This window comes from Leucoraja erinacea, chromosome 8, assembly GCF_028641065.1.
Source record: "Leucoraja erinacea ecotype New England chromosome 8, Leri_hhj_1, whole genome shotgun sequence".
NCBI classification, from domain to species: domain Eukaryota; kingdom Metazoa; phylum Chordata; class Chondrichthyes; order Rajiformes; family Rajidae; genus Leucoraja; species Leucoraja erinaceus.
The window spans coordinates 34,353,780-34,381,698 of record NC_073384.1 but is presented as its reverse complement, the minus strand read 5'-3'; the positions used below and the strand labels follow the sequence as shown (position 1 = coordinate 34,381,698).

At 44.6% G+C, this 27,919-nt stretch overlaps 2 protein-coding genes across 6 annotated transcripts in view; one reads left to right on the top strand and one right to left on the bottom strand.

Moving 5' to 3' along the window:
* Nucleotides 1-8,588, bottom strand: part of prkn (parkin RBR E3 ubiquitin protein ligase) — a 702,314-nt gene extending 693,726 nt beyond the window's left edge. For 2 of the 5 annotated variants that reach the window (XM_055639424.1, XM_055639422.1), the window contains exon 1: nucleotides 8,426-8,577. In XM_055639424.1, coding sequence (XP_055495399.1) covers nucleotides 8,426-8,432 — 7 coding nt within the window. In that variant the 5' untranslated portion in view covers nucleotides 8,433-8,577. Of the gene's footprint in view, nucleotides 1-8,425 lie in introns of all 5 variants that reach the window. The other 3 variants (XM_055639426.1, XM_055639423.1, XM_055639425.1) reach the window with 3 other exon arrangements.
* A 497-nt stretch (nucleotides 8,589-9,085) lies between these two features.
* Nucleotides 9,086-27,919, top strand: part of LOC129699538 (parkin coregulated gene protein homolog) — a 203,427-nt gene continuing 184,593 nt past the window's right edge. The window contains exon 1 of the mRNA XM_055639427.1: nucleotides 9,086-9,352. Coding sequence (XP_055495402.1) covers nucleotides 9,227-9,352 — 126 coding nt within the window. The 5' untranslated portion in view covers nucleotides 9,086-9,226. The remainder of the gene's footprint in view (nucleotides 9,353-27,919) is intronic.

The following is a 27,919-nucleotide window of genomic DNA, read 5'->3' as shown; positions in this document are numbered from 1 at the left end:
ATGTACAATAAGTAGGGCAAAGGGGAAGATACAGAGTGCAGAATACAGTTCTCAGCATGCCACAGACAAAGTCCAATGTCTGCAATAGGGTAGAGGCAAATTAGACAGTACTCTAATTTATGGAAAGACTATTTGGAAGCCTGGTAACAGAGGGAAGAAGCTGTTCCTGTGTCTGACGGCCCATGCTTTCAAACCTCTGTATCTTCTGCCCAACGAGAGTGGGGAGAAGTGGGAATGACCAGGCTGGGAGGGATTAGAATGATGTGCAAACATGATGAAAGTGTTACACTCCATGTTGCTCAATCATTTTTGAGCACTGAACAGTTTCATCGACCTCCTGGACCAATGAGCTATTAATAGAGTGTACCTATATTTCAAGAACACTTCCAATGCAAGCTGGTTTCCAATATGAATTTCACTGACATTCCATATGTTTTGAAAAATTTAAATGCTTGATGTTCTGCATTGATGCATTAGTGCTTCGAACACAGGTACATTAATAACTGCCTAGGAAATTGGTTGTTTGCAAGCAAAATTGGTAAAATCAATGTTTAATAACTTATTGAAGGGAGAATTTAGGGGTTGAGTGAGAAAGAATTTCATCTTTTTGTGTTCTTGGATGATCACCTCGACGTATGTGGGGAGATGATTGATGCAAGGCTTCTAAGATATTTTTCTTTATCAACTTTTTCTAGATGATGAAATCATTCTTTGAGAGTAATTTATATATTATACAGTATTTATCCATGATGCAGGATTCTGTATGAAATTTAGGCAAATAAACATTATGTACCAAACCAAGCTTGACCACAGTGACGTTTACTGCCTCTGCTGATAAATACTCATGATTTATTGCAGTTCCTCAGTTATCCTATGTGATTGAACTTTAGTATATTCCACTATAATGGACCTTTCTTTCATAAAGTCAACAAACAGATGCAAAAAGACACCAATAATATTCCAATTTGTTTAATTTAAAACCATATTTCTTTCATAATCACCTCTGACTAACGTTTATTAGTCTGATTAACATTTGTGAAGTTATTTGCTGACTTTGTAAGTCTAAAAGCTGCTGAATAATTAGGATTCAATAAATAACCTATTACATTTCATAAGGTTATTTAAATTAAAGAAAAAGAAAATATAACCGCAAAATTACCATATGTGTTATTGTGGAATATCTGTTTGATCATTAGGTAATTTTCGTATTTGTATTTGCTGTCACCATTTAGAAGTACCACAGCCAATTTCATTATAATTGATGTTTTTCCATGAAGCAATATCAAGGTATATTTGTGTAATGTCTGCATGGATACCAGATTTCTTTGAAAATTACATCTTTGAGCATTTAACTCTATTTTAGTTTGCAATCCATTTGCACAGATTGGAATATTTATACACAGTTTTCTAGCAATTGAATGACTTCGAATTTACATCTCTTCCACATTGGAAAATGGAAATGAAAATGGTATAAATGGAAGTAAGCCAATGAAACAAAATTTCACAAGATACTGTAATTGCTGCTTGATGTATAAGACTGGATCTGACATATTCTAACAAAAATATTAAATTGATTGGTTAACCTCAAAAGATAATCTACTGTCTGACAAGGCATGTTTACAAAGAATATACTCAGTGTTATAATTTTACCCAAACAGAATAAATAATGCGTATTTAAACAAAACTAAAATACTCTATAATCAATTCAGTTCTCTTGTAACGTAGTCACTATTGTAATAGTAATATAATGTTGAATAATGCCTACTGTTTCTACAAAGACAATCATATAAATGGCCATTGAGTTCATTTACACTATACACTGCCTCGGCAAGGCAGCCAGCAAAATCAAGGACCAATCTCACCCTGGTCACTCCCTCTTCTCCCCTTTCCCATCAGGCAAGAGGTACAGAAGTTTGAAAACGCACACCTCCAGATTCAAGGACACTTTCTTCCCAGCTGTTATCAGGCAACTGAACCATCCTCTCACCTGCTAGAGCGCGGTCCTGACCTCCCATCTACCTCAAAGTCAAAGTCAAAGTAACTTTATTGTCAATTCAATTATGCAACAGTAGTTACACATAGGATCGAAATTACGTTTCCCCATACTCCAAATGTGCAAGTAATATTAAAAACACAGACAGACAACATATCAATAAAAATAGACAATAGACATACATTATTTAAAATATTAAAATATTCACAGTATGCCAAAATGTAGCAAAACCTTTGAGGTATTTTAAACAGGGTGCAACAATGAAAGGTGCAATATAGAAAAAGTGCAAATTCCGTACTGGAGACATTGAGCCAAAGTTATTTTCACAGTTTGTTGTCTTTGTTTGGGTACTGTTCATGGAATTTTCTTAAGTGTGTTGAGTAGTCTGATGGCCTGAGGAAAAAAGCTGTTTTTGAATCTGGTGGTTTTGCTCTGCATGCTGCGGTAGCGCTTACCGGAAGGTAGGAGGGTGAACAGTTTGTGTGCTGGGTGGGTGGTGTCTTTGATGATATTGCTTGCTCTCTTGCGACAGCGAGATGGGTATAGGTCCTGGATTGCTGGTTGGGGTGATCTGGTGATCTTCTCCGCTGTCCTCACCACTCTCTGTAGGGCCTTCTGGTCAGCAGCAGAGCAACTGCCATACCAGACTGAGAGACTGCTGGTAAGAATGCTCTCAATGGCACCCCTGTAAAAGGTTGTGAGGGCAGAGGGGGGGAGGTCAGCTCTCCTCATCCGTCGAAGGAAGTGGAGGCGTTGCTGTGCCTTCTTAACTAGGGAGATGGTGTTGGTGGACTATGTCTGATCATCTGTGATGTGCACTCCCAGGAACTTGGTGCTTTTCACAGACTCCACTGCACTGCCATTGATGGTAAGTGGGGTGTGTGTTGTCTGTTTCTTCCTGAAGTCCACAGTTATTTCTTTTGTTTTGTTGACATTGAGTTGAAGGTTGTTGATATCACACCAGTTGATGAGTTGTTGAACCTCCTCTCTGTAGGTTGAATCGTCATCGTGGCTGATGAGGCCCACCACTGTAGTGTCATCTGCGAACTTGATGATGTGGTTCGAATTGTGCTTGGCACTACAGTCATGAGTCATCAGCGTGAACAACAGAGGGCTCAGCACACATCCCTGTGGGACCCCGGCGTTCATGATGGTGGTCTCTGATGAGTTCTTGCCAACTCTTACTGTCTGTGGTCTGTCAGTGAGGAAGTCCAGTAACCAGTTGCATAGTGGGGTGCTGATACCTATTTCGCCGAGTTTATTCACCAGATGTTGGGGGATGACTGTATTGAAGGCGGAGCTGATGTCGATAAACAGCATCCGCACGTAACTGTTTTTGGTTTCCAGATGAGCCAGGCTTAGGTGGAGTGCTGTTGCTATGGCATCATCATTGGAACGGTTGGGACGGTAAGCAAACTGGTATGGGTCAAGTGTAGAGGGGAGACTGGGTGTTATATGGGCCTTAACCAACCTTTCAAAGCACTTCATCATGATGGATGTGAGTGCTATGGGCCGGTAGTCGTTCAGTGTTGAGACTGGGGATTTCTTGGGTAGTGGTATGATGGTTGTGGCTTTGAAGCATGCTGGTATGATGGCTTGGCTCAGAGAGGTGTTGTAAATGTCCGTGAGAACCTCTGTGAGTTGGTCAGCACAGTCTCTGAGCACATGTTGTCAGGACCTGCAGCTTTTCTGGGGTTCACCTTGAGTAGGGTCCTCCGCACATCAGCTGGGTCCAGGTGAAGTGTTTCATGGTCTGGGCAGGGAGGGGCTTTTGTTGGTGTGGTGGTGTTGTCCTCCTCAAACCGGTTGAAAAAGGTGTTAAGTGTGTTGAGGAAGTCTGTGTTGTCCTCGCACGGTGGGGGTGTAGGCCTGTGGCCGGTGATAGACTGGATGCCTTGCCACAGGCGCTTGGGATCCTTAGTGTCCGTGAAGTGTGCCTGAATTTTCTGTCCATAGGCACGCTTGGCTGTTCTCACGCCCCGGTTCAAGTTGGCCCTAGCAGTATTAAGGGCGACTTTGTCCCTGGACTTGAAAGCAGCATTCCGTGCTCTCACTGGAGACCTTTGAACTGTCTTTAATCAAATTTTATCTTGCACTAAATGTTGTGCCCTTTATCTGTGCGCTGCGGCCGACTTGATTGTATTCATATTCTACCACTCACCCGTTTTCTCAACGGGAGGCCTGGTACACCAATGCAACCTGTTCCCCAAGGCAATATTCACTCTCTCTCTCTCTCTCTCTCTCTCTCTCTCTTTCTCTCTCTTTCTCTGCCTGTATCTCTTTCTATGTCTCTTGGCCTAGCCCCTCCCCCCGACACACTGGTCTGTGAGATGTCATTGTGACGTCATCCCTGAAACTGTCAGAAACCTCTCATAGCACAGTGACAGTTATTCTGAGAATATGGGTTTTTGAAACGTTTAAATGTCAATAATGTGAAATATAACATCAAATCTGAAGGAAACTTGAGAGGAACGACCACGGGACAAATATGCGTAACGTGACACACACACACACACACACACACACACACACACACACACACACACACACACACACACACACACACACACACACACACACACACACACACACACACACACACACACACACACACACACACACACACACACACACACACACACACACACACACACACACACACACACACACACACACACACACACACACACACACACACACACACACACACACACACACACACACACACACACACACACACACACACACACACACACACACACACACACACACACACACACACACACACACACGATGAGACTTTTAATAGTATATAGATTTCACCAAACAAAGCTGCACGTTTTCGCCAGAAAGCAATGCCTTACTATTGATTCCATCAAACAACATATTTCATACAGATGCAGTATAAAGTCATCAATGCCAGCAACAGATATGGATAGAGGGCTTTCCAATCTTGACTTTGTCACCAGTTCGTTCAATGGAAAATCATCAGTTCTACATCCCCAGAGGACCATTCAGAGAATAGAGGGCATGTACAATATTCAATACATAGTAAATATACATTTCTACTTTACACCAAGATCTCAAATATATGGCTAGTTGACCATATCCAACCTATAAAGCATTAATGTTATCATCAAGTGATTTATTGCAGATGCACAATTGACTGTGCGGTGTCCTAAATCTAAAAACTATCTTTTAATGGCCTTCTTTCATCATATGTCAAATGAGAAGTTCACAGAAGATTGAAGAATGTTCAATTCTATTTGCAACTCCTCAACAAATGATGCAGCCTACGCCTACTTGCAGTAAGATTTACAAAACGTTCAAACATTCATTGACTGTTGTCATGTTGCTGCTGGTCCCTAAGACCCTAAGACATAGGAGCAGAATTAGGCGAATCAGCCCATCGAGTCTACTCCGTCATTCAATCATGGTTGATCTTATTCCCTCTCAACCCCATTCTTCCATCTTCTCCCTGTAACCTGTGATGTCTTTAATCAAGAACATATTAATCGCTGCCTTAAAATACCCAATACCTCGGCCTCCCCAGTCGCATGTGGCAATGAATTCCTCTGATTCACCACCTTCTGCCAAAATAAATTTTGGTGGAGGTGGAGATAGAGTGGAGGGGAGAGAGAGGAGGGGGAGAGAGAGCAGGGGGAGAGATGGGTGGGAGGGGGGTAAGAGAGGAGGGGGAGAGAGGGGGAGGGGGAGAACCCGCTGAGTTTCTCCAGCATTTTTGTGTACCTTCGATCTTCCAGCATTTGCAGTTCCTTCTTGAACTATAATGCATGTCTGATAAAGATATGAACATTCTAGCTTTTTGAAATTCATAGAGTTTGTAAGGGCCATTCTTTGGAAAGTGAACCAAACTTCACACACATGACCAAATGTCATCACATAAAACATTGTAAGAGATTCTTGTAAGAGATTAATCTTATTCATTGCTATGTTCCTACCTACAGAATTATAATGCATGTCTGCTAAAAATATGAACATTCTAGCTTTTTAAAATTCACAAGTTTGTAAGATAAAACTGAGTTATGAAAAAAATGCTTCCGTGTGGTGTCGCACACGTGACCCGTCATATTTGACCTCTGACCCTAAACAAACTTTGTCAGTATAACATTAAAATTTCACTTAATAAACCAAAAAAATATATCAATCATATGTACAGTACAAAATATAACTAATATATTCCACAATTTTTCATATTTTTGGTCATACACATGACTAAGAATGGGTCATTTTGCCCACTATCTGTCTTACATCCTTATATCTATGACCAAACTCATTGTTCATCTTTCTCATATTTTTGCTTCATTTTCATAACTAACATACAGTGTGGCTCTGGAAACCAGAAGTGTTCATGATTTTGTTGACTTTCAGAACTTTACTTTCATCCCTTTGTTATTAAATTTAGATTACTTTCACTTTTAGATTTCTTTCTACACAAGTCTATCCTGCCTTTATTAGCATGGTCCCATCCACGACTTTATTGATCCCATTAATAATAGTCTGAGTCACTTGCTGCCTCAGGTTCAGCACATGCAGGAGTACCTGTATACCATTTCAATATTGGTACAAGTGCCCAGAAGATTTACTGGAGAAGATGTAAAGTATTTCGGAAAGGAATACGGTAAACACTACTTCTATTGTACTTAAGTTTGCCAATCCTTTTCCCATAACATTAATATTTCAAATGGTTCCTGTAACCCCTACAGCATTTTTTTCTTGTAGGTATTACCTTAAAATGGATAGATATGGAATATTAATCCTATTCACCATTCAACTAATTTCTTAAAGAAAGATCCCAAATTGTGCTTGATGTTTGTTAATTAACACTTTTATTCTGAATTTTTGGTCGTTTTTCTTTCACGAGCTGGTTGTAAAATTTCCAAATTGTTTTATCTTTTTTTAATTGTTAAAATAAGCCAGCGCGATGCTTTGACATAAAAGCAAAAAATGCTGGAGTCTAAAAACTGTGACCTCCAGGTTTAAAAACAAATTCTTCTCAGCAACCACCAGACACTTACACTGTACCACACTGACCAGAACCCTACCTCAGTAATTATGATTTATATATGGATTTTGTTTTGATTGCACTACATACTTCGGTTTTGCACTATTCTGGTTACTGTGTGTCACTGATGATTATTGTATATTTATGTGTGTTAAAGCATTAATGTAGTAATGTAAAACGTAATGTAAAACGGCTGCAAATACGAAATTAATTGTTCGGTTACCGGTACATATGACAATTAAACAGTCTTGACTCTTAATTAAAAGGTTAATGTTAATAAAAACCTCAACAACTGGAAATCTAAATAAAAAGTGAAAATGCTAGAAATACCAAACACATTTGCAGGAAGAGAAACTGAGTTAATCTCTCAGAGACAGACAAAAGGTCTATGACTTGAATCGTCATCTCTTTCTCTTCCCATAGTTTTCAACATGTTTGTTTGTTTTATTTTTGTACAAAGGAAGATGCTGTTGCCAACACCAGTGTTGAACTTTGCCATTTCAATTAGAAAACTTGAGAAAAGCTCCGCTACTCCCAGGGCCTCTTGACGTTGGGTCTCTCATGACAAATGTATGGATAAGAAGGGTTTAGAGGGCTGTGGGCCAAATGTAGGCAAATGTGACTAGCCCAGAATACCAACTTGATTGGCATGGAGGTCGGCCAAGGGGCGTCTTTCCATTATGACAGTCAGTACTTGATCAAAACGTGCAGAGCGCCCTCGCTCCCCACCTCGACCCTCCATCTCCATCTCCCCATTTCCTCACCAGCCCCACCTCCACCACCCCATCTCCCCTCAACCCACTCCCTCATTAGCCCCATCTCCTCTCCACCCACCTCCAACCCCGATCCCCCACACCACTTCCATGTTTTGATCAAAAACCGACAACGGGACCCATTTCCAGAAACAGTGAGAAAACAGGCTTATTTATAGTAATACACACTGTGGGTGTGGATATCTATATCCAACACATTTGCAATACAGGAAGGAATGTTTGAAGTGTTTTGAAAAGCTTGCATTCATTTCTTCCAATCATCATTTTGGAAATAGGTAGATCATGCGAAAACAGAATTCATATGAGACAATCTACCAATTGTTTTACTAGGGCTGCCTTCACCTTGTTCTATAACCTGTCCTCGCTAGTACAGTGGTGCGTATCCCCGCCTGTCAGGCCGGGGTTCAATTCCCCACCGGGGAGGACGTTTTATTTAAGCAGAAAATAAATCAAAACTATAATTCCAAAAATACACCACTCACAAAGTGAAAGACTATTGCTTTCCTTTCTAACTCCCATCAAAGTTTTTTTTTTAAATAACTTTCCTTTTCCAAGCAGGTGTTTGACAGGCCCAGTGTGGGAGGCGGGAGTAAGTGGCACATTATAAACTACGGCGTTTCAGGTGTCACCTACCGATCATTTCTGTCAAAACTGGACTGCTGATGAGTGGGGAAGGGCAAGTCCTGTCGACGAGCGGAGGCGAATTTTGCCCCTGGTGCAGAGGGGGCGTTTATCTGAGGGCAAACCCGGCGCAGATCCGCACCTGCGCACGTCCGACGGGCCCCGGGGTTTGTTTGTCAACTGCCCGAGGCTCGAGCGAGGTGCGGGACGCGGACACCAGGGCGGATGGGCAGCTCGTGCTTGCCCGGCTGCGGGAGACCGTGGGCTCGCGCCAGGGGGTTGGGGCGAGCGAGAGCATCGCGAGCTCGCCCGGCGGTTTAGAACAAAGAAACTAGAGCCAGAGCCTTCTATGATCTTTGGTTTAGAACGCGCCGGGCGGGCGGGCACGACCCGGGCAGATTAGAGGAGGCGAGAGATTTGCAAAAGGAAGAGTCTAGTTGAAGCGCCACGAATGCTGGATAAGGCGAAATAAAAGGTGGAATTAAAGGGACCGGGCTAGAATTGAAAGGAATCAAAGAGAGTGGAAAGAGATAATGTTGGACATATTTGTCATTTTCGTGTATTGGGTTGAACAAGGTGGGCCGGCGCTTCGAGTCAAAGTCGCGTTTATCACGTGATGCCACATGGCGGCCAGTGACACGCCGGAAATGACACTGATTGTTTAACAATATCTTCTCTTAGCAACGGCGCCGGCCTTCGAGTAGGCTGCGAGCGAGGGCTTTGTTGGACCCTCGCAAAGTAATAACAGACGCAGTTTTATTTTCTTGGGAGAACAGGTGTTATCTCGTGGTTTTTGGCCTCAGAAGAGATAAAATGCCAGCTGTCAACGCACTGGGGAAGACCAACCACAAACCTCTGCCGGCGATGTATCCAAGGACCAAGAAGGACCACAGAGTAACTGAAGGTTTCACAGTTAAAGCCATGATGAAAAATTCTATTGTAAGTAAATGTTCATTGGGATCATCAAAGCAAAATAAAAACGTATTCCAGAGCCAAGAATGACCGTGGAATTAATGAGGGGTTAACAGTAAAAGCCACGATGAAAAATTATATTGTAAGTAGTTGTTCATTGAATCAAACCAAAAAGAGAGGTATTCAAGGGACTAGGAGGAGCATAGATTGACTGAGGGTTTCACAATAACATCCATGATGAAAAATTGTATTGTAAGGAAATGTTCATTTGGTCTTAAATGCAACAAAAAAAATGCACAGACTGTGCACCTACTTTATTTTTTTTTAACTGGGCCATGCTGTGCATTAAAGTAATCAACATCTGAATAGTATTTCAACTACCACTTGTGTCAGGGCTTTACACTGTCTTTTTTGAATACTGAGGGGAAGAGCTGATAGAAGTATACAAAATTATGAGAGACATAGATAGGGTAGAGAGTCAGAACCATTTTCCAAAGGTGGAAATGTCAAAGATTAGAGGGTATAGTTTTAATGTGAGAGGGACAAAATTTAAAGGAGATGTGCAAGGCATTTTTTTAATGCAGAGGGTGGTGGGTGCCTGGAACATGCTGCCAGTGGTGGTGGTGAAAACAGATACAATCGGTGTTTAAGCGGCTTTTAGATCAGCCCATGGATATGCAAAAAATTAAGGGATCTGGCTCATGTGCGAGCTTTTGCTGGCCTTCATGTCCGACGCAGAGACTGTGGGCTGAAGGTTCTGTCATGTGCGGTACTGTTCTATGTACAGGTATAAGTTACATGTTTCTACACACCCCAAATTTGCAGGTTAACAACCTGCATCTACATATCACCCCTACAAAGCAGGATGGCCCTTAGCCTTTGAACCTGTTCAACAAATAAAGCATTTAAGAAGGAACTGCAGATGCTGGAAAATCGAAGGTACACAAAAAAGCTGGAGTAACTCAGCGGGTGCAGCAGCATCTATGGAGCGAAGGAAATAAGCAACGTTTCGGGCTAAAACCCTTCTTCAGTCTGAAGAAGGGTTTCGGCCCGAAACGTTGCCTATTTCGCTGAGTTTCTCCAGCTTTTTTGTGCACCAACAAATAAAGCAGTTTTAACACTTTCTCAAAGATTTTCTAAAATGGCTTTTATTGTCACTTGTGCTTTACATTAAACACACAGTCAGGACACTACAGTGCACCATTTGTATTGCACTAAAATACTCTGATGACACACTAATCTAAATAAGTCACAGAATCTTGGGAACAAGAGAAATCCCATCATTGGTCTAACCTTAGTTAGCTAATATCAAATAATAGTGACTTGTATGCCATTGTTGGCTTTACAAAGTTTGGGTAAAACTTGGTACTGAGATCAATCTTATCTGTGAATTTAGTTTACTTCCAAGTGCACAATAAGATGCTGGATAGTGACAGCTTTTAGGACATAATTTAGCATGAGAAGCTCAGTAAGGGAAGATTAGGTAATAAAGAACAAAATGTTTTAATGTTTACTGCAAAATGTTAAATATAATGCAAATTTTATATTTCCTTTCACTGCTAACATTGCACCAGAGGAACACGTGTTACATTGCCTGCTGAATGGATACCAAATGAGGTTAAGTACTTTAATTGAAGATGGGGAACTGCAATCTATACAGGATGGAGTTTGCTCTGGGATTGTCTTCCCAATGTTTAACTAGAGGAAAGTATGGCTCATCCAGAACCAGAGATATTGGGTAAACAACAGCCAGGCAATAAATGTTTTGAAGATGGTGATAGTATATCAAAGCATGCCTTCACAGTTTATGTAAAGTGCTACCTTATGGCTGATATATTTTCACAGATAAATAACCTTGTGATTATCTAAGGGCACAAAACACTATGATAATTGTGTTTGCTTTCCATTAAGCAAAACGTGAACAAATATTTTTAGCCTGTAAAAGGGTAATTTGTCAATAATACGCTCACACTACCAGTTGAAAATGTCATTTAGGGCGAAGCGACGCCCGATTTCTTTATCACAGTTTCTCTATTCGGCTCAAATGTCTTGTTTTCAGCCCCGTAGTTAATGTTGTGGGAAGTTCCTGACGAAAAACATTTAAGTAGTAGATATTTGGAAATGAGTGAATTCTCCAATCCTGTAATTTGTTTGTTTCTCAATCTGTTGCTTTGACTTTCTGTTGTTACGGCAATATATTGTATTTTCTCAAACAATGGCAAGTTTGCAATGTTTTATCCAATCTCCTTCTAGCACCTTGAATTTTTTATGGTGAATTTTTGTAGTTCCTTCATGTTCACTATTCTTATGTTTGTTTCAGCTGTATTTCCTTAACATTTGGCTTGATTTTTTTTTTAATGATCCATATTTTTTTGCCAAATAATATTTCCTCCTTTTTGATTGTTTATATTTTCATTGATTGAATTTTTTTCTGTCTGTGCAATTCAGTGACTACCATAGCTTCTCAATTTGATGTCAGTTTCTATCGATCTCTTGTAGTTAACAGAGATAGATAGCTTTGAAGTTAATGGTGCCCCCAGGTTGCTGTCTTGTCTGGTGTGGTTCACTATTTTGATTAATGTTAAGGATGGTGCATTGGAAATCTCTGAATTAAGTAACATTGCAGATTAATCTAAAATCGGGGCAACTATATTAAAGTATAAAGGGCGAAAAATGTCAAACCGAACATATCCAAGCTAATTGCAATGTGGAGGAAAAGGAACACAGAATGCAACAGCAGAAAACTTTCACAAATCGCATTAAAATGCATATTTACATCATGAAGACCAATGAACTTTAGAAAACAAAGGGAAGTTGTATCTTGATCAAATTACTGGTGCAGGCTGTGGGAATGTTGTTCTTGTGTTGGACATCAGGTATTATTACATTTTGGGAAACAGCAAGACAACACACAACGTCTTAAGAAGAACAGGTTAGCAGCAAGAAATTAAGCTCCAGGTTATTTACTGGAGAAAGAATACCAGTACACAAACTACATTTTTATTTGTTATAAATTTAGTCTCTTCTTTATTATGGGGTCAACGGAAGATAAAACAAAGATTACACAGAAGACAAAAAATACATTAAAAAGAGAATTTGAAAATAGTAATTGGGGTGTATGATTATACCCTTGACAAACAAATGCTTACTTTGGGGGGGGAAATTCTATTTATAAAGGTCACATACTTTTAACATTAACATTGATTGATGTAACATTGATATAAAATGTGTTAAATATGTCCAAGATAGTTTCCTTAATCATCATTAATCAATATATTGAAAGCTCTGGAGATAAAGGGTGCAACGTTGGACCTTCTCTTGGGGAACAAGGTAGAGCAAGTTACTAAAGTGTCAGTGAGGAAGCTTGGCTTTATTGGGAAGATATTATCATGCTGCAACTGGACAAGTCATTGGTGAGAACACATGTGGTGTACTTTGTACAGTTCTGGTCGCCCAGCTATAAAAAGGATGTTATTAAGGAAGGGGGCAACTTTTTCACTCCGTGAGTAGTTCATATCTCAAATGCCATTTATGACATTTAAAAGGCAATTGGACAGATAATATGTTGATAGGAAGGATTTATAGGGATGTCATACCAGCCCAACATGCCAACTTGGTCAGCATGGATAAAGTGAGCCTTAGGGCCTGTTTCTGTCATGTACTCAGTGATGTCATGGTTTCTTTGACTCCATTCACTCTACCAGACTCATAACAGAAGCAGATTTGGCCATGTAACCTCTTGACCCAGTTCTGCCATTCAATGAGATTTGGATTGATGGTGTACAGCAAGTTCATTAATCACCAAATTCCATATCCCCAGTGTCCAGAAATATTGAAATATCTGCCTTAAATATTTTGACTGGGCATCCATAAATCTTGAAGATCTGCAATAATCTGTGTCATCTCTCCCTTCAAGGATACTCTTGGTGATTTGTGCAACAGCAAGGTATCCAAGCATGCCATTTGAACTTCTGTTCCCAGCATTAATGCCCAACATTGACTCCATTTGAAATAGTAATTGATTTGCATGCCTTTCATTTAAAAATTCTGTGGTTGCATCCCTTCATACTTTCCATATTGAGAAAACATTCCAGGATATCTCCGTTCACAAGCATGTGCTAAAATGTTCTGTCTCAAACTCGCCATCTTACTCCCACTCTGTTCCCAGCCTTTAATACTGTTCTCATGAAGCTTTTCAAATCTCGTATCAGCATTTTGTCTTCTGATTTGAAACATAGCTGTCTTCCTTCAGTCTTTTGAATCCAATGATTTTGCCTAGACCTCCCTTTTTGTCCTTCCTCTTTTCCCAGTGTGCGTCAGACTTATTATTTAATTTCTCCTGCATTCCAGCCTACTGCGTACCTCCCATCTTTCCCTCACTTCTCCCCACCCCTTAGTCCACATCTTAAAACCTGATATATCTCCAACTTCTGCCAGTTCTATGGAATACTCATTAATCGGGAATATTAACTCTCTTTTTCTCTCCACAGACGCAGCCTGACTTGTTATGCATCTTCTGTATTTTCTAGTTTTAATTCTGAGTTCCAACATCTGAGGTGATTTGGTTCCAGTCTAGTCACTGATTGTTTTACAGTTTTGATGTTTTAAATTTGAGAGAGTATGGTTTAAATGCAAATGTAGATAATGGGTTATGACCTTTGGTTTAAAAATATCGATGTAATCTCATCAAGCCCCTATTTAATTGCAGTAAGGTAACTTTACTCCTGTACTCAAATCCTCTCATAATAAAAGCTAAAATACCATCTGCCTTTATAATTGCTTGTACTGCATGTTACATGGTACAAGACCACCTTGCTCCCTTTGAATGTCAGCTTTTCTCAATGTGTTACTTTTAAAGGTTATTCTGCTTTTGTATGTTCAAGTGGATGACATCACATATTTTCACATTACATTCCATCTACCGTGTTCTACCGTGTTCTTGATCACAGTCAAGTCAATTTACCCCTTGAAGCCTCGTGGAATCCTCTTGGTCACAGCTTAGTTTTGCATTTTAAGCAATCCAAACCATGTTTGTTTATCCTCAGCCAATGTTAATGAAACAGGTGAAGATGGCTGGGCATAGGATGGTGCCCCAAGGAACTTTTACAGCATTGTATGCGATTGGCAGAATTGAACTCCAATAGCCACATTCATTTTCCGTTGTGCAAATAATGAATTTAACATTTTTAATGTTTTCCCCTTCACACCCATTGACCAAGTTTTCCTGCAGTTGGTCGAGTACTGCTTTGATGTCGATGGCAGTCTCCTTGCTTCACTTTCTGAAACATTACAAGACGCACCTAGGAGACATGTTATCGCAAAGGTACACTGGCATTTGTGAGTCCTTAACATTAAGTTCAGACCTCATGATGTTTGATAACATAACAAAGGAAATATTTTTGATTACTATTTACCATTCTCCTACAGCTGATGAATCATTGCTCATCCAATTTGAATGCAGCTGAAAATAGCAAGGACTTAATGAATTCTGGGTATGGGAATTCTATGTTCTTTGACGAGAGTGGGTTGGTACAAATGGACATAGTCGAAGGACATTGATAGGGTCTAAAGTAGAAGCAAACAAACCAGTACAAGAGAGTGGTTGCCCTCAAATTATGGAAAAAAAGTGCTTGTTTTGCTTGTAATTACATCATTATAGTTATGATCCCTTTAATCATGCATTGATCAGAATGGTAAAATAATGTATGCACAATTTATAAAATTCATGAAATTGCATTGAGTGCAGAAAGGTAGGGGAGAAATGTGGATGTGTAAGTGGGAAGAAAGAACAAAATTAAAGGCAGAGGAGGGAAAATGGAGCTTGGGATGAATGAAACTAAGTTGGTAGGACAAAATGAAAAATAAATGATAAGATGAAGCATAAAACAAGAGGCAGAAAATGGATGTGTGTCCTGGACTTGTGGGGCCTTGTTCTGTCCAAGACAACTGTCTGTCATTGGATTAGAAATACCATTCACTTGAATAAAGTTTCCTGGAGATTAGCAAGAAAATGAATTTTAATAATTTATGCATAAATTATTAAAATTGCTTAAAATAAATTAAGTGCTAATCCTTGACAGTGTCTTCATATATCGGAGATATTTAAAAACAAGCCTAACCAATAATGACAGAAGGTAAGGCATCCCCTGAGTGCAGCTCCTATCAGAAGCTACCAAAGCATCCCAGAAGTAGAACTTTTGTGGCATGTCATCTGAGACTAAATCACTGCATGTTACGACTCATCAACTACATCCGAGTGCAAAGGTTTATAAACTAATAATAAAGACTGTTTATCCTAAGTAGCATCTTTGCATGACAGTTTTCAAAGTTAAAACAAAGTCTAACTGAAATGCACGGCCATTGGTGGCGTTTAAGAGGCTTTTGGATTATGTGCAGGCAGATAAGGGTTGGTCTTGGCATCAAGCACAGACATTGTGGGTTGAAAAGCTTATTTTGAATACATTTAATTTATATTTACTATACATTTATTAAACAAAAATTGGTGGAACAACATGTGTATTTAGCAGTGTCAACAGTATTTGTTATACTGTTATTGTTGACGATTAATGTGTCTCCTTTTGATACACTAACTGCTAACTTGTAATGAATGTAGCACCTTGTGTTTCAACAATCTGGGCATCAAATGTCCTTAAATCATTCAAAATACTATCTGAGTTTTTTTAGGTCTAATCCACATGCTTTACTGCCTGATCTACATGTCCCTTAAATCAATTTGGTATCCAAAGAAGACTTTAAAACACATACATTGTGCAAGGAATAGAGGTAGATAAATGAATATATAGCTTAACTTTTAGGCACTCAAAACATATTGATGAGATTAGGAAGAAACAGTGCTCTCATTTAACTTTTTTTTCCCTGTTGCCAGCCGGGCAACCTTGTCAGCTTTTTAGGTTGCCAAATGACCGTTTAGGTGGTCATTTAAGATGGTTTGCATGACGCGTGCGATAATGTGCTCGGACGAAGTGCGTAGTTACCAGTCGGAATTATGCTCAATGAAGTATTCACATATTATGTTCAAGAAGGAACTGTAGATCCTGGAAAATCGAAGGTTGACAAAAGTGCTGGAGAAACTCAGCGGGTGCAGCAGCATCTATGGAGCGAAGGAAATATGCAACGTTTCAGGCCAAAACCCATCGGTCTGAAGAAGGGTTTCGGCCCGAAACATTGCCTATTTCTTCACTCCATAGATGCTGCCGCATCCGCTGAGTTTCTCCAGCACTTTTGTCTACATTCACATATTATTTCTGCTTCAAATAACTCACAAACTAAACATATTTACCAATCAAGACATGATATATACCACAATGACATGCAGCAAAGTTATAATACAATATCTCTGCTCTTTTTACGCTGCAATTAATGTAAAAGATGAATGGGGAGATCACTACAGGATGGATGGGAGGGATTGGTGCAGGGTAAACGGAGGGTAGGTCAGTACGGGATGAATGGGAGGATCAGTGCAGTATGAATGGGGGGAGAAGTGCAGGATGGATGGGGTGAGGGGTCGGTACAGGATGAATTGGGGGACCAGTGTAGGATGGATGGGGGGGGTGGCAGGAGAATTCATGCGAGGTGGGTAGGGTGATGAATAGATTGGGGGGGGGAGGGGGGTAGATGGGGAGGGGAGCACAAGGGATGTCAGTGAGGACTGAATAGAGGAGGGAATGGGGATCAGTGCGGGATGGAGAGGAGTGGTCCCAGGATAAGGGGTTATCAGGGCGATAGCGGCCACTGCTTGCAAATCCGCCAACGGCGCTTTCAAAACAACCCCTCTCGCACGCCGAGGCCAGGGAGAGGGAGGCCTCCTTCCGCCGGGCGGGATGCGGGAGTAGGAGGCGGTGGAGCCACTGTCGCGGCTGCTGATGCCGCTGTTCGGGGCCTGTCATTCGCTCCGACCCTTCGTCACCACGCACCTAGTATCTTTGCCCTGCAATACAGTCGTCGCCGACACGAAAGGTCACGTTCCTATCTCCAGAGATGCTGCCTGACCCGCGGAGTTACTCCAGTTTTTTGTGTATCGGTATAAACCAGTATCTGCGTGCCAAGCCGGGCAAAATGACTTGGTGTTTAGGTTGCCTGGCAGCACTTTGGGTGGTCAATGGCACCCGGGCAACCGCTAATTTCAAGCCCTGAAGAAGAGTGCAACCACAATATGCAAATTTAACCTTTATCCTATTGAACTCGGATGATTTTATATTCCGTTTTTCTCCTCAGCTTTACAAACATTTAACCATATAACAATTACAGCACGGAAACAGGCCATCTCGGCCCTACAAGTCCCTGCCGAACAACTTTTTTCCCTTAGTCCCACCTGCCTGCACTCATACCATAACCCTCCATTCCCTTCTCATCCATGTGCCTATCCAATTTATTTTTAAATGATACCAAAGAACCTGCCTCCACCACTTCCACTGGAAGCTCATTCCACACCGCTACCACTCTCTGAGTAAAGAAGTTCCCCCTCATGTTACCTTCGTATTTCTGCGGGCAAGTTCCTCCGATGCCAGCAGATCTCCTGTACTTTACCAAATTACCAATTTAAATGGATGACCTTAGGTGGTGACGAATAGAAGCTTGTTTGACAATCACAGCTGTGATAAATACTTGCCCGCTGGTGAAATAAAGCATGTTCCAATAATTGCTAACAAAAAGCCAAATGAGCTTCTGGTTTTTCCTTCATTGCCCAGTGGATACGAAGGCTAAAATGTATTATTGAGTTCAGCTATTTCAATGCAGATTAAAGCCCTTATGGCCTCTGACTTTGTACCACAGTAACCTTTACAAAAGCTATTAGGGAAGTAAAAACCCAACTAAGTTTAGCTGTCTAATCACAGTCTTTTACAAATGCTTCTGCACATTCAATTTTGAAAGTAATTTGCTTTGTGTCAATAGTCATGCTCTCTCTTGAGAGCATGACCAAACTTGCATTCAGTAGTCGAAAGGCATACCAACCAATGCAATTTAAATGGTTTATCAGCTGCATACAGGCTGGATGCTGGTAAATTCAGCCAGTTGTTCCTAAACACCTTCAGGTGTTCAGTGCTCTCCATAGTTGTATCGTGAAGTCTACCAGGAGTGCAGGAGTTTGCAGACTTTTCAAGGTTTCAGCACAGGACTCCAGAACCTTTGAAAATATAAATACATTGGGGACTGATTCCTGGGATGTCAGGACGTCTTATCCTGGATACTTGGTTTATACTCTTAGAATTTAGAAGATTGATCTTTGAAACTTACAAAATTCTTAAGATAACAGAGAGAGCTATGCTTAAGGATAAAGGGGAAATCCTTTAAACCGAGATGAGAAGAACTTTTTTTCACACACAGAGGTGAATCTCTGGAACTCTCTGCCAAGGCCAGCTATAATAGAAGAAGAGGCCCTTGTGGCTAAGCATGGAGAGAAGGCAGGTATATGCATATCAGCCATGATCATATTGAATGATGAAGGGCCGAATGGTTTCTATGGCATCCCAGTTTGATGTTGAATAACAAAGCAAAAATGAGGAATGGTCCCAGTTAAACCAAAGCAAAAAAATGGTCAGAATCCTTTTTCAGATCTATTATCTGGTGCTTTAACTGGAAACATGGTTTGGTGAGTGGTTGGATGGAATAATTGCCTGTGAGGTGGTGTAGACTTGGTTCTGAAAGGAGAAATGATGTAACAAATAATTTTCTGTGAGTCCTACAGATTAGCTGCACTCCAGATAAAAGCTTGTTGGAGGGGAGGTACCATGTTGCAGTGGGGGAAATTCAAAATAACATTGATATGATGACTGAGTCTTGTCTGATCCCATTCTGCCCTGGTAATGTTACAGATCTGTATGGACCATGGCCACATGTCATTATGTGGCATTCTGAGAACGGAGAATTGCTTTGCCAGCCAAGAATGGTGCTAGGATTGTGGTGGCTAGTGTACAATTGGATAGAACTGAGCATATTTGCATTGACGAGAAAATCTCGGTTGGAAAAGTACTTCAAAGTGTTCATTCCAGCAGGCACTGATTGTTTCTCTGTAGGATGCTTGAGATTGTACGTCTCCACTGTTGATTGAATATTCACTGAATAACTATAGAATTATTTTACTACCATCCATGGCATCTGATAACCCTGACAAAGTTTATCTACTAATTTCTGCACAATGATGGATTATGTAAGAACCTAACGCAGTTATTCACTGTGGGGGACCTGTATACCCCAATAGGACACTAAATTACTGAGCAGCAGTATCAAAGTTGATTGCTGAGGGTGCAATTCTGAGGGGTTTTTTTTATCACTTCCTTGTGCTTACTGCACATCCCAGCTCTTTCAATCTTGGCTACATGCTTACAATGGTAACCTGATTACAGTGCCCTCCATAATGTTTGGGACAATAGTAGAGCTAATAGGACTTGATGTTTCAATCCCTGTAATAAGTCGCCACTCTTGCTATTTGTAGTGGGATTGGAGTGATGAAAGGTAGGGTAGGTACGTCATTAGGGTCATCAGGTGGGGGGTCATCTCCAGAGGGCTCAACAGTGATACCTGGTGTCTCAGTTAAACCCCCCCCCCCCCCCCCCCCCCCCCCTCAATTCCATACCCTCCTGTCTTCATCTTGCAGCCCAATTGTTATCTCTCCTTCTTGATCCAAATCCACTGTGTTCTTAACGCAGCAAAGAGTAACCGGAAGCCAGAGGATTGGGAAACTTTCATAGGACAACAGAAGGAAACAAAACGGGCAATACGGGCTGAAAAGATGAAGTACGAAGGGAAGCTGGCCAGGAATATAAAGAAGGACTGTAAAAGCTTCTTTAGATATGTTAAGGGATAAATAGTAGCAAAGTCAAATGTGGGTCCCTTGAAGGCAGATACGGGTGAAATTATTATGGGCAACAAGGAAATGGCAGAAGAGTTAAATAGGTACTTCGGATCTGTCTTCACTAAGGAAGACACAAACAATCTCCCAGATGTACTGGAGGACAGAGGATCTAAGGGGGTAGAGAAACTGAAATAAGTTTTCATTAGGCGAGAAATAGTATTGGGTCAGCTAATGGGACTGAAGGATGATAAATCCCCTGGACCTAATGGTCTGCATCCCAGGGTCCTCAGGGAGGTGGCTCTAGAAATAGTGGATGCATTGGTGATCATTTTCCAATGTTCAATAGATTCAGGATCAGCTTCTGTGGATTAGAGGGATTATCATATGAGGAAAGATTGAAAAAACTGGGCTTGTTTTCACTGGGGTTTAGAAGGATGTCTTATAGAAACATATAAAATAATAAAAGGACTGGTCAAGCTAGATGCAGGAAACATGTTCCCAATGTGGGGCAAGTCCTGAACCAGGGGCCACAGTCTTAGAATAAAGGGGAGGTCATTTAAGACTGAGGTGAGAAAAACCGTTTTCACCCAAAGAGTTGTGAATTTATGAAATTCCCTGCCACAGAGGGCAGTGGAGGCCAAGTCACTGGATGGATTTAAGAGAGAGTTAGATAGAGCTCTAGGGGCTAGTGGAGTCAAGGGATATGGGGAGAAGGCAGTCACGGGTTATTGATAGGGGACAATCAGCCATGATCACAATGAATGGTGGTGCTGGCTCAAAGGGCCGAATGGCCTCCTCCCGCACCTATTTTCTATGTTTTTAAATCCAATTGCTGCTTTTTTCTGAAGAATTTGATAATGACTTGTTTGCTTGTTAGAGGGAGCAACCCCTCACCCCCATTTTCTTTAATGGCCTGGTCATAGATGTAGCAACAAATCCCCTGCATCCCACTTCAACAGGGAAAATCTTGGTCATCCAGCCATTCTGGGCAGCTTCAGTTGTCAGCTCAGAATACTTGGTATTTTTCCTCTTATAAGCTTCTTCGACACCATCTTCTCATGGAACTGTCAATTCAACAACTTATGCCAACTTGGCTGTTGTGAACCACAGGACCATGTCTGTCCGGAGTGTTGTAGCCACAAAGCTTGTGTTTCCCACAGACATTTTTTTCGAAGTCCACTTCCATTTTCCAATCCTGAGCAGACTGCAGAATGCTTGCATCCTTTGATGTTATCTGGTGCTCTGGAGATTGGCCTGCTGGTACAAATGTTGTGAAGTGGACATTTCCTGCCGATGTTTGTGGGGAAGCATTTGTGATCTTACGCCTCTGTTCCAGGATTGATGCCAGCTGTCTGAGAACTTGATTATGCCGAAGCTCATAGTGCATCCTGTTAAAATGAGCCTTAGTGATGCAGGTGCTAGGCAAAGGGAGCAAGCAGGGTCTTCTCCGAACCACTGCGTCAGGTAGTAGGGGATGGTAGAACATCATAAATGGCTCTGAAAGCAAAACCGAGATCCTTCCATTTGACAGATGTCATGCCAGCTGAGTTTCCTCCTTTCCAGTCTTTCCCAGTTAGTCCATTGGCCCTGCTTGGCCATTGAGATGGCCTTGGCGTGTTGCTCTGCCTCATCCCGTCTTCTCACTTCCTCCACCACGAGCTGTCTCTTCTGCACTGATGTTGCCTTGTGCCATTGAGGAGCTTTTGGGACGAGCCCGAGCCCGGCTCTCCCGTGTTGGACTTGGCCAACCACATCCCGGAAATGAAAAGCAGACTTAGCACTCTGAATGGATTCAGATGGGGTCCACTTCCTCCCCGTTGCCACACTGGGGGCCGCTGTTTGAATAACATTATCTTCAGATTCAGTGAGGATCAATGACCAACCTTGCTTTAGTGCATTTGAACTATTCCACAGGTCCTGCAATGGGTAATTCCAATTTGCCACACCAACACAGTCTGTCAGCACTTAAGCATCATGGAAGTCAAGCCACTGTTTACATATGTGCTGATCATTCTTTCCAGCTTTTCCACAAAGACCCATTGTTTATTTATTTGCCTCTGTACTTCACAATTTGAGATTTGTAATAGAAAAAAATCATATGTGGTTAAAGTGCACAGATTTTATTAAAGGGTATTTTTATACATTTTGGTTTCACCATGTAGAAATTACAGCTGTGTTTATACGTTGTCCCCTCATTTCAGAGCACCATTATGTTTGGGACACATGGCTTCACAGATGTCTATTATTGCTCAGGTGTGTTTAATTGCCTCCTTAATGCAGGTATAAGAGAGCTCTCTGCACCTAATCTTTCCTCCAGTCTTTCCATCACCTTTGGAAACTTTTATTGCTGTTTATCAACATGAGGACCAAAGTTGTGCCAATGAAAGTCAAAGAACCATGATGAGACTGAGAAACAAGAATAAAACTGTTAGAGACATCAGCCAAACCTTAGACTTACCAGAATCAACTGTTTGGAACATCATTAAGAAGAAAGAGAGCACTGGTGAGCCTACTAATCGCAAAGAGACTGGCAAGCCAAGTAAGAACTCCACAGCTGATGACAGAAGAATTTTCTCTATAATAAAGAAAAATCCACAAACACCTGACCGACAGATCAGAAACGCTCTTCAGGAGTCAGTTGTGGATTTGTCAATTACCACTCCGCAGAAGATTTCATGAACTGAAATTCAGAGGCTACACTGCAAGATGCAAGCCACTGGTTAGCTGCAAAAATAGGATGACCAGGATACAGTTTGCCAAGAAGTACTTAAAAGAGCAACCACAGTTCTGAAAAAAGGTCTTGTGAACAGATGAGACAAAGATTAACTTTTATCAGAGTGATGGCAAGAGCAAAGTATGGAGGAGAGAAGGAACTGCCCAAGATCCAAAGCATAACACCTCATCTGTGAAACACGGTGTTGGGGGTGTTATGGCCTGGACATCAATGGCTGCTGTAGGTACTGGCTCGCTTATCATCATTGATGAAACAACTGCTGATGGTAGTAGCATAATGTATTATGAAGTACATAGACACATCCTATAGACACATATAAAATTGTAAAAGGACTGGACGAGCTAGATGCAGGAAAAATGTTCCCAATGTTGGGCGTGTCCAGAACCATGGGCCACAGTCTTAGAATAAAGGGGATGTGGTGCGTGGGTCTCAAAAGGAGGCACGAAGTCCAGTGTTTGAGAAGCACCTTTATTGTATTCCTCCCGGTTGAAGGGAAGACAAAACCAGAGGAAGATGGCACCCAAACCCTGCCTTTTAAACCCTCCGGCTGAGGGCCGCCTCCGGACTGCACCACTCCTGTGCCGAGGGTTTCGGCAGTATAATGGCACGACCCTTAGGAGCCGCCACAGGACCCCCCCCCCCCCCCAGAACCAGAGGCACAAAACGCACCGGTGGGCGTACGACCCGGCCGGCCCGCGTGCGGAAGTCAGCAGATCCCGGGGCTTGCGGGGGCGCAGGTGGAGGGACAAGTCGAGGGACCGGCGGAAGGACAGATGGAGTGACAGGTGGAGGGAGTCGTGGGGGGGGGGCGCCCTCGTGGCCGAGGTTGTGCAACCAGCACCGGCTGGTCAATGTCCAGGTGCACCGGCTTTAAACGGTCAATCGACACGGCCTCCGGCCGGCCCCCCATGTCCAGGACAAAAGTCGACTGCCCGTTTTCCAGCACCCGGAACGGGCCCTCATATGGTCTATGGAGTGGCGTCCGGTGGGCATCACGGCGCAGAAAAACATACGGGCAGTCCGTGAGGGCCAATGGCACGTGTGGGCGAAATGTCCCATGGCGGGACGTCGGGACGGGTGCGAGCCTGCCAACTCGCTCGCGAAGGCGTTGAAGGGTGGAGGAGGGCGTTCCCTGCTGCTCCGGCGCCGACGGCACGAATTCCCCGGGCACTGTGAGTGGCGACCCGTACACAAGCTCCGCCGATGATGAGGCCAAGTCCTTTTTGGGAGCGGTCCATATGCCCAGCATGACCCACGGCAACTTGCCCATCCAGTCCGGGCCGGAGAGTCGTGCCTTCAATGCCGCCTTCAACTGCCGGTGGAACCTCTCCACCAGACCGTTAGCTTGCGGGTGGTAAGCCGTGGTGTGGTGCAGCTGCACCCCCAGCAAACGAGCCATGGCTGACCACAGCTCGGAGGTGAACTGTAGCCCCCAGTCTGAGGAGATGTGCGCCGGCACCCTGAAGCGAGCTATCCAGTGCGCGGACAGCGCACGTAGCCGTTGAAGTGTATGCCAACGGAATGGCCTCCGGCCACCGCGTGAAGTGGTCCACCATGGTCAGAAGGTGGGTGATACCCTGGGTCGGCGGAAGAGGCCCCACAATGTCCACGTGGAGATGGTCGAACCGCCGGTGAGGTAGACCAAACTCCTGGAGAGGTGCGCGGACATGGCGCTGGATTTTTGCCGTCTGGCATGGAATGCAGGTGCGAGCCCAATGGGCAACCTGCTTGCGCAGACCGTGCCACATGAAACGAGCTGCCACCAGTGCCGTTGTCGCCCGGATTGATGGGTGAGCCAGTCCGTGGAACACCTCGAACACCCTCCGGCGCCAGGTGGCAGGGACGATGGGGCGCGGCTGACCGGACGACACATCGCAGAGGATTGTCACTCCCCCAGGACCGAGAGGGACATCCTCAAGGCGGAGGCCGGAGATGGCAGTCCGGTAGGCGGGCACCTCATTGTCCGTGAGCTGTGCCGCCGCCAGAGCAGAATAGTCCATTCCGGGCGCCACCTCGAACACGGCGTTTTTAGCGGGGCGGGACAATGCGTCGGCCACCCGGTTCTCTTTCCCCTCGACGTAGCGGATCGCTGTGGTGTATTCGGAGATGTAAGCCAATTGCCGCTGTTGACGTGCGGACCAGGGGTCGGAAACCTTCTGCAGGGCGAAAGTGAGCAGCTTATGGTCGGTGTAGGCGGTGAATGGGCGGCCCTCCAGGAAGTAACGAAAATGGCGCACAGCCAGGTACAGAGCCAGGAGCTCACGATCGAACGCGCTGTACTTGGTCTGCGCACGGTTGAGGTGCCGACTGAAGAAGGCCAGGGGCCGCCAAACTCCGCCCGTCAGCTGCTCCAGCACAGCACCAACCGCCGACTCCGAGGCGTCCACAGTGAGAGCAGTCGGGGCATCTTCCCGCGGGTGCACCAGCAGCACGGCCCGAGCAAGGGCCTCCTTCGCGCCGTCAAAAGCTGCCTCCGCCTCGTGGGTCCACTCAACGCTCTTCTGCTGCCCACCCGCCAGAAGTTGATACAGGGGCCGCATGATGTGGGCCGCAGATGGCACGAAACGATGGTAGAATGCCACCATGCCGACAAATTCCTGCAGGCCACGCACCGTGCGTGGGCGGGGAAACCGACGGATGGCGTCAACCCTGTCAGGCAGGGAACCGCGCCTTGCGCAGTCACGCGGTGGCCGATAAAGTCAATTTCGGCACTTGTCCAGGTTGATGGCCAAACCATGCTCGCTGAGCCGCTGACAGAGCTGTCGAAGGTGAGCGCAGTGTTCCTGCTGCGAGCGGCTGGCCACCAGGATGTCGTCCAGGTACACAAACACGAATTCGAGGTCGCGACAAACCCCGTCCATGAGGCGCTGAAAGGCCTGTGCAGCGTTTTTGAGGCCGAAAGGCATCCGAGTAAACTCGTAAAGCCCGAATGGCGTGATGATCGCCGTCTTGGGTACATCATCTGGGTGAACCGGGATCTGATTATAACCCCGTACCAGATCCACTTTTGAAAAAATTGTGGCCCCAGCCAAATGGGCCGTGAAGTCCTGGATGTGGGGTATGGGGTATCGATCCGCTGTTGTTGCCGCGTTCAGCCATCGGTAATCCCCGCAAGGTCGCCAGCCCCCACTTGACTTGGGGACCATGTGGAGTGGGGACGCCCAAGGGCTGCTCGAAGGGCGGACGATCCCCAAGGCCTCCATCGTGCGGAATTCCCGCCGTGCCAGACGCAGTTTATCTGTTGGCAGTCGTAGTGCTCGTGCATAGAGTGGTGGGCCGGTAGTCGGGATATAATGCACCACTCCGTGGCTGGGGGTTGCTGATTGAAACTGCGGAGTGAGAATGTTCGGGAATGCAGCCAAGATCCGTGCGAATCGGGAGTCCACGGACGCCAGTGGCCGTCCCACCGGTTGATCCAAACGCAACGTGATCGGCTCCATCGTAGTGGCATTGACCAAACGCTGACGCCCGACGTCCACCATGAGGGAATGCGCCCGGAGAAATTCGGCCCCGAGCAATGGTTGGGAGACGTCGGCAATGGCGAAGTTCCATGAGAAATGGCAGGAGCCGAGCATGATGGAACCATGCGCAGTCCATATGTGCGGATGGGGCCGCCGTTCGCCGCAGTGAGGACGGGCCCCCGCTTACCGGATCGAATGTCGGCCAGCGAAAGGGGCAGGACGCTGAGCTCCGCTCCTGTATCCACGAGGAAGCGGTTCCCGGAGCGCCGATCCCAGGCAAAAAGGCGGTGAATTTGGCCGGCCACCGCGGGGACTATTGGCAGCCGGCCCAGGCATTTCCCGGGAATGTGCATGGCTGGCGGCATTGTCGTGCTGCAGCACCCCAGCGCTGATGGAAATTGCACCAGCTCCTTGTGTTGGTGCTATATGGAGCTTGCCTGCCCCTGCTGGTGGAGCCTGCAGCTTGCTGGCGCTGGACTGCAGGTGCAGTATCCCTCACTGCCGCTGGGGGTGATCGGGCGGGCCGTCGGGCTGGAGCTGTCACTCCTTCCACAGCTCCCCCGCCCCACCGGAGGAAATCGGGAGCTGCTGGGGTGACATAATTGGCGTGCCTGCCGACGGCCAGCGCGTTGACATTATCAGGGCGCGTCGACCTCACCGCGACCCCGTCTCTGCTGATGCCCAGTGCGCTGACGTCATCAGGGTGCGCCATCCACAGGGCGTCGGCGCGCCTCCCGAGGGCCCGAAGGTCGGCAAACGAGACGTCGGTGAGCTGCAACCGAATGTAGGCCGGCAGCAGATGCAGGTAGGTATATTCAAACAGCAGGCACGGCGTGTGCCCGTCTAGTAGCGCCACCATATCCTTTAGGAGGGTAGATGGCCACCGGTCGCCCAGGCCCCCCATATGCAGGATCCTACCTGCCCGCTCCATCCTACTCAGTCCGTAAATCTGGAGCAGGAGCTCTTTCAGGCCGAGATATTTATTATTGTCCGGGGGGTCTGCGAATAAGTCCGTGACTTCTTCAACCGCATCCTGGTCGAGGGCTCCAACCAGGTAATAGAAACAGGTGGCATCGACCGTGATGCCCTGCAGGTTGAACTGGGCCTCCGCCTGCTGGAACCAGATGAGTGGCCGGGTGGTCCAGAAGCTGGGCAGCTTAACGGCGACTGCCTCTAGAGCCCGGGCCGGGCTGGCGTGTGAGGAGGTAGGGCTTTCTCGTCTCTCCATCATGACACCAATGGAGCGTCGGGGTCACCAATGTGGTGCGTGGGTCTCAAAAGGAGGCATGAAGTCCAGTGTTTGAGAAGCACCTTTATTGTATTCCTCCCGGTTGAAGGGAAGACGAAACCAGAGGAAGATGGCACCCAAACCCTGCCTTTTAAACCCTCCGGCTGAGGGCCGCCTCCGGACTGCACCACTCCTGTGCCGAGGGGTTCGGCAGTATAATGGCACGACCCTTAGGAGCCGCCACAGGAAGGTCATTTAAGACTGAGGTGAGAAAAAACGTTTTCACCCAGAGAGTTGTGAATTTATGGAATTCCCTGCCACAGAGGGCAGTGGAGGCCAAGTCACTGGATGGATTTAA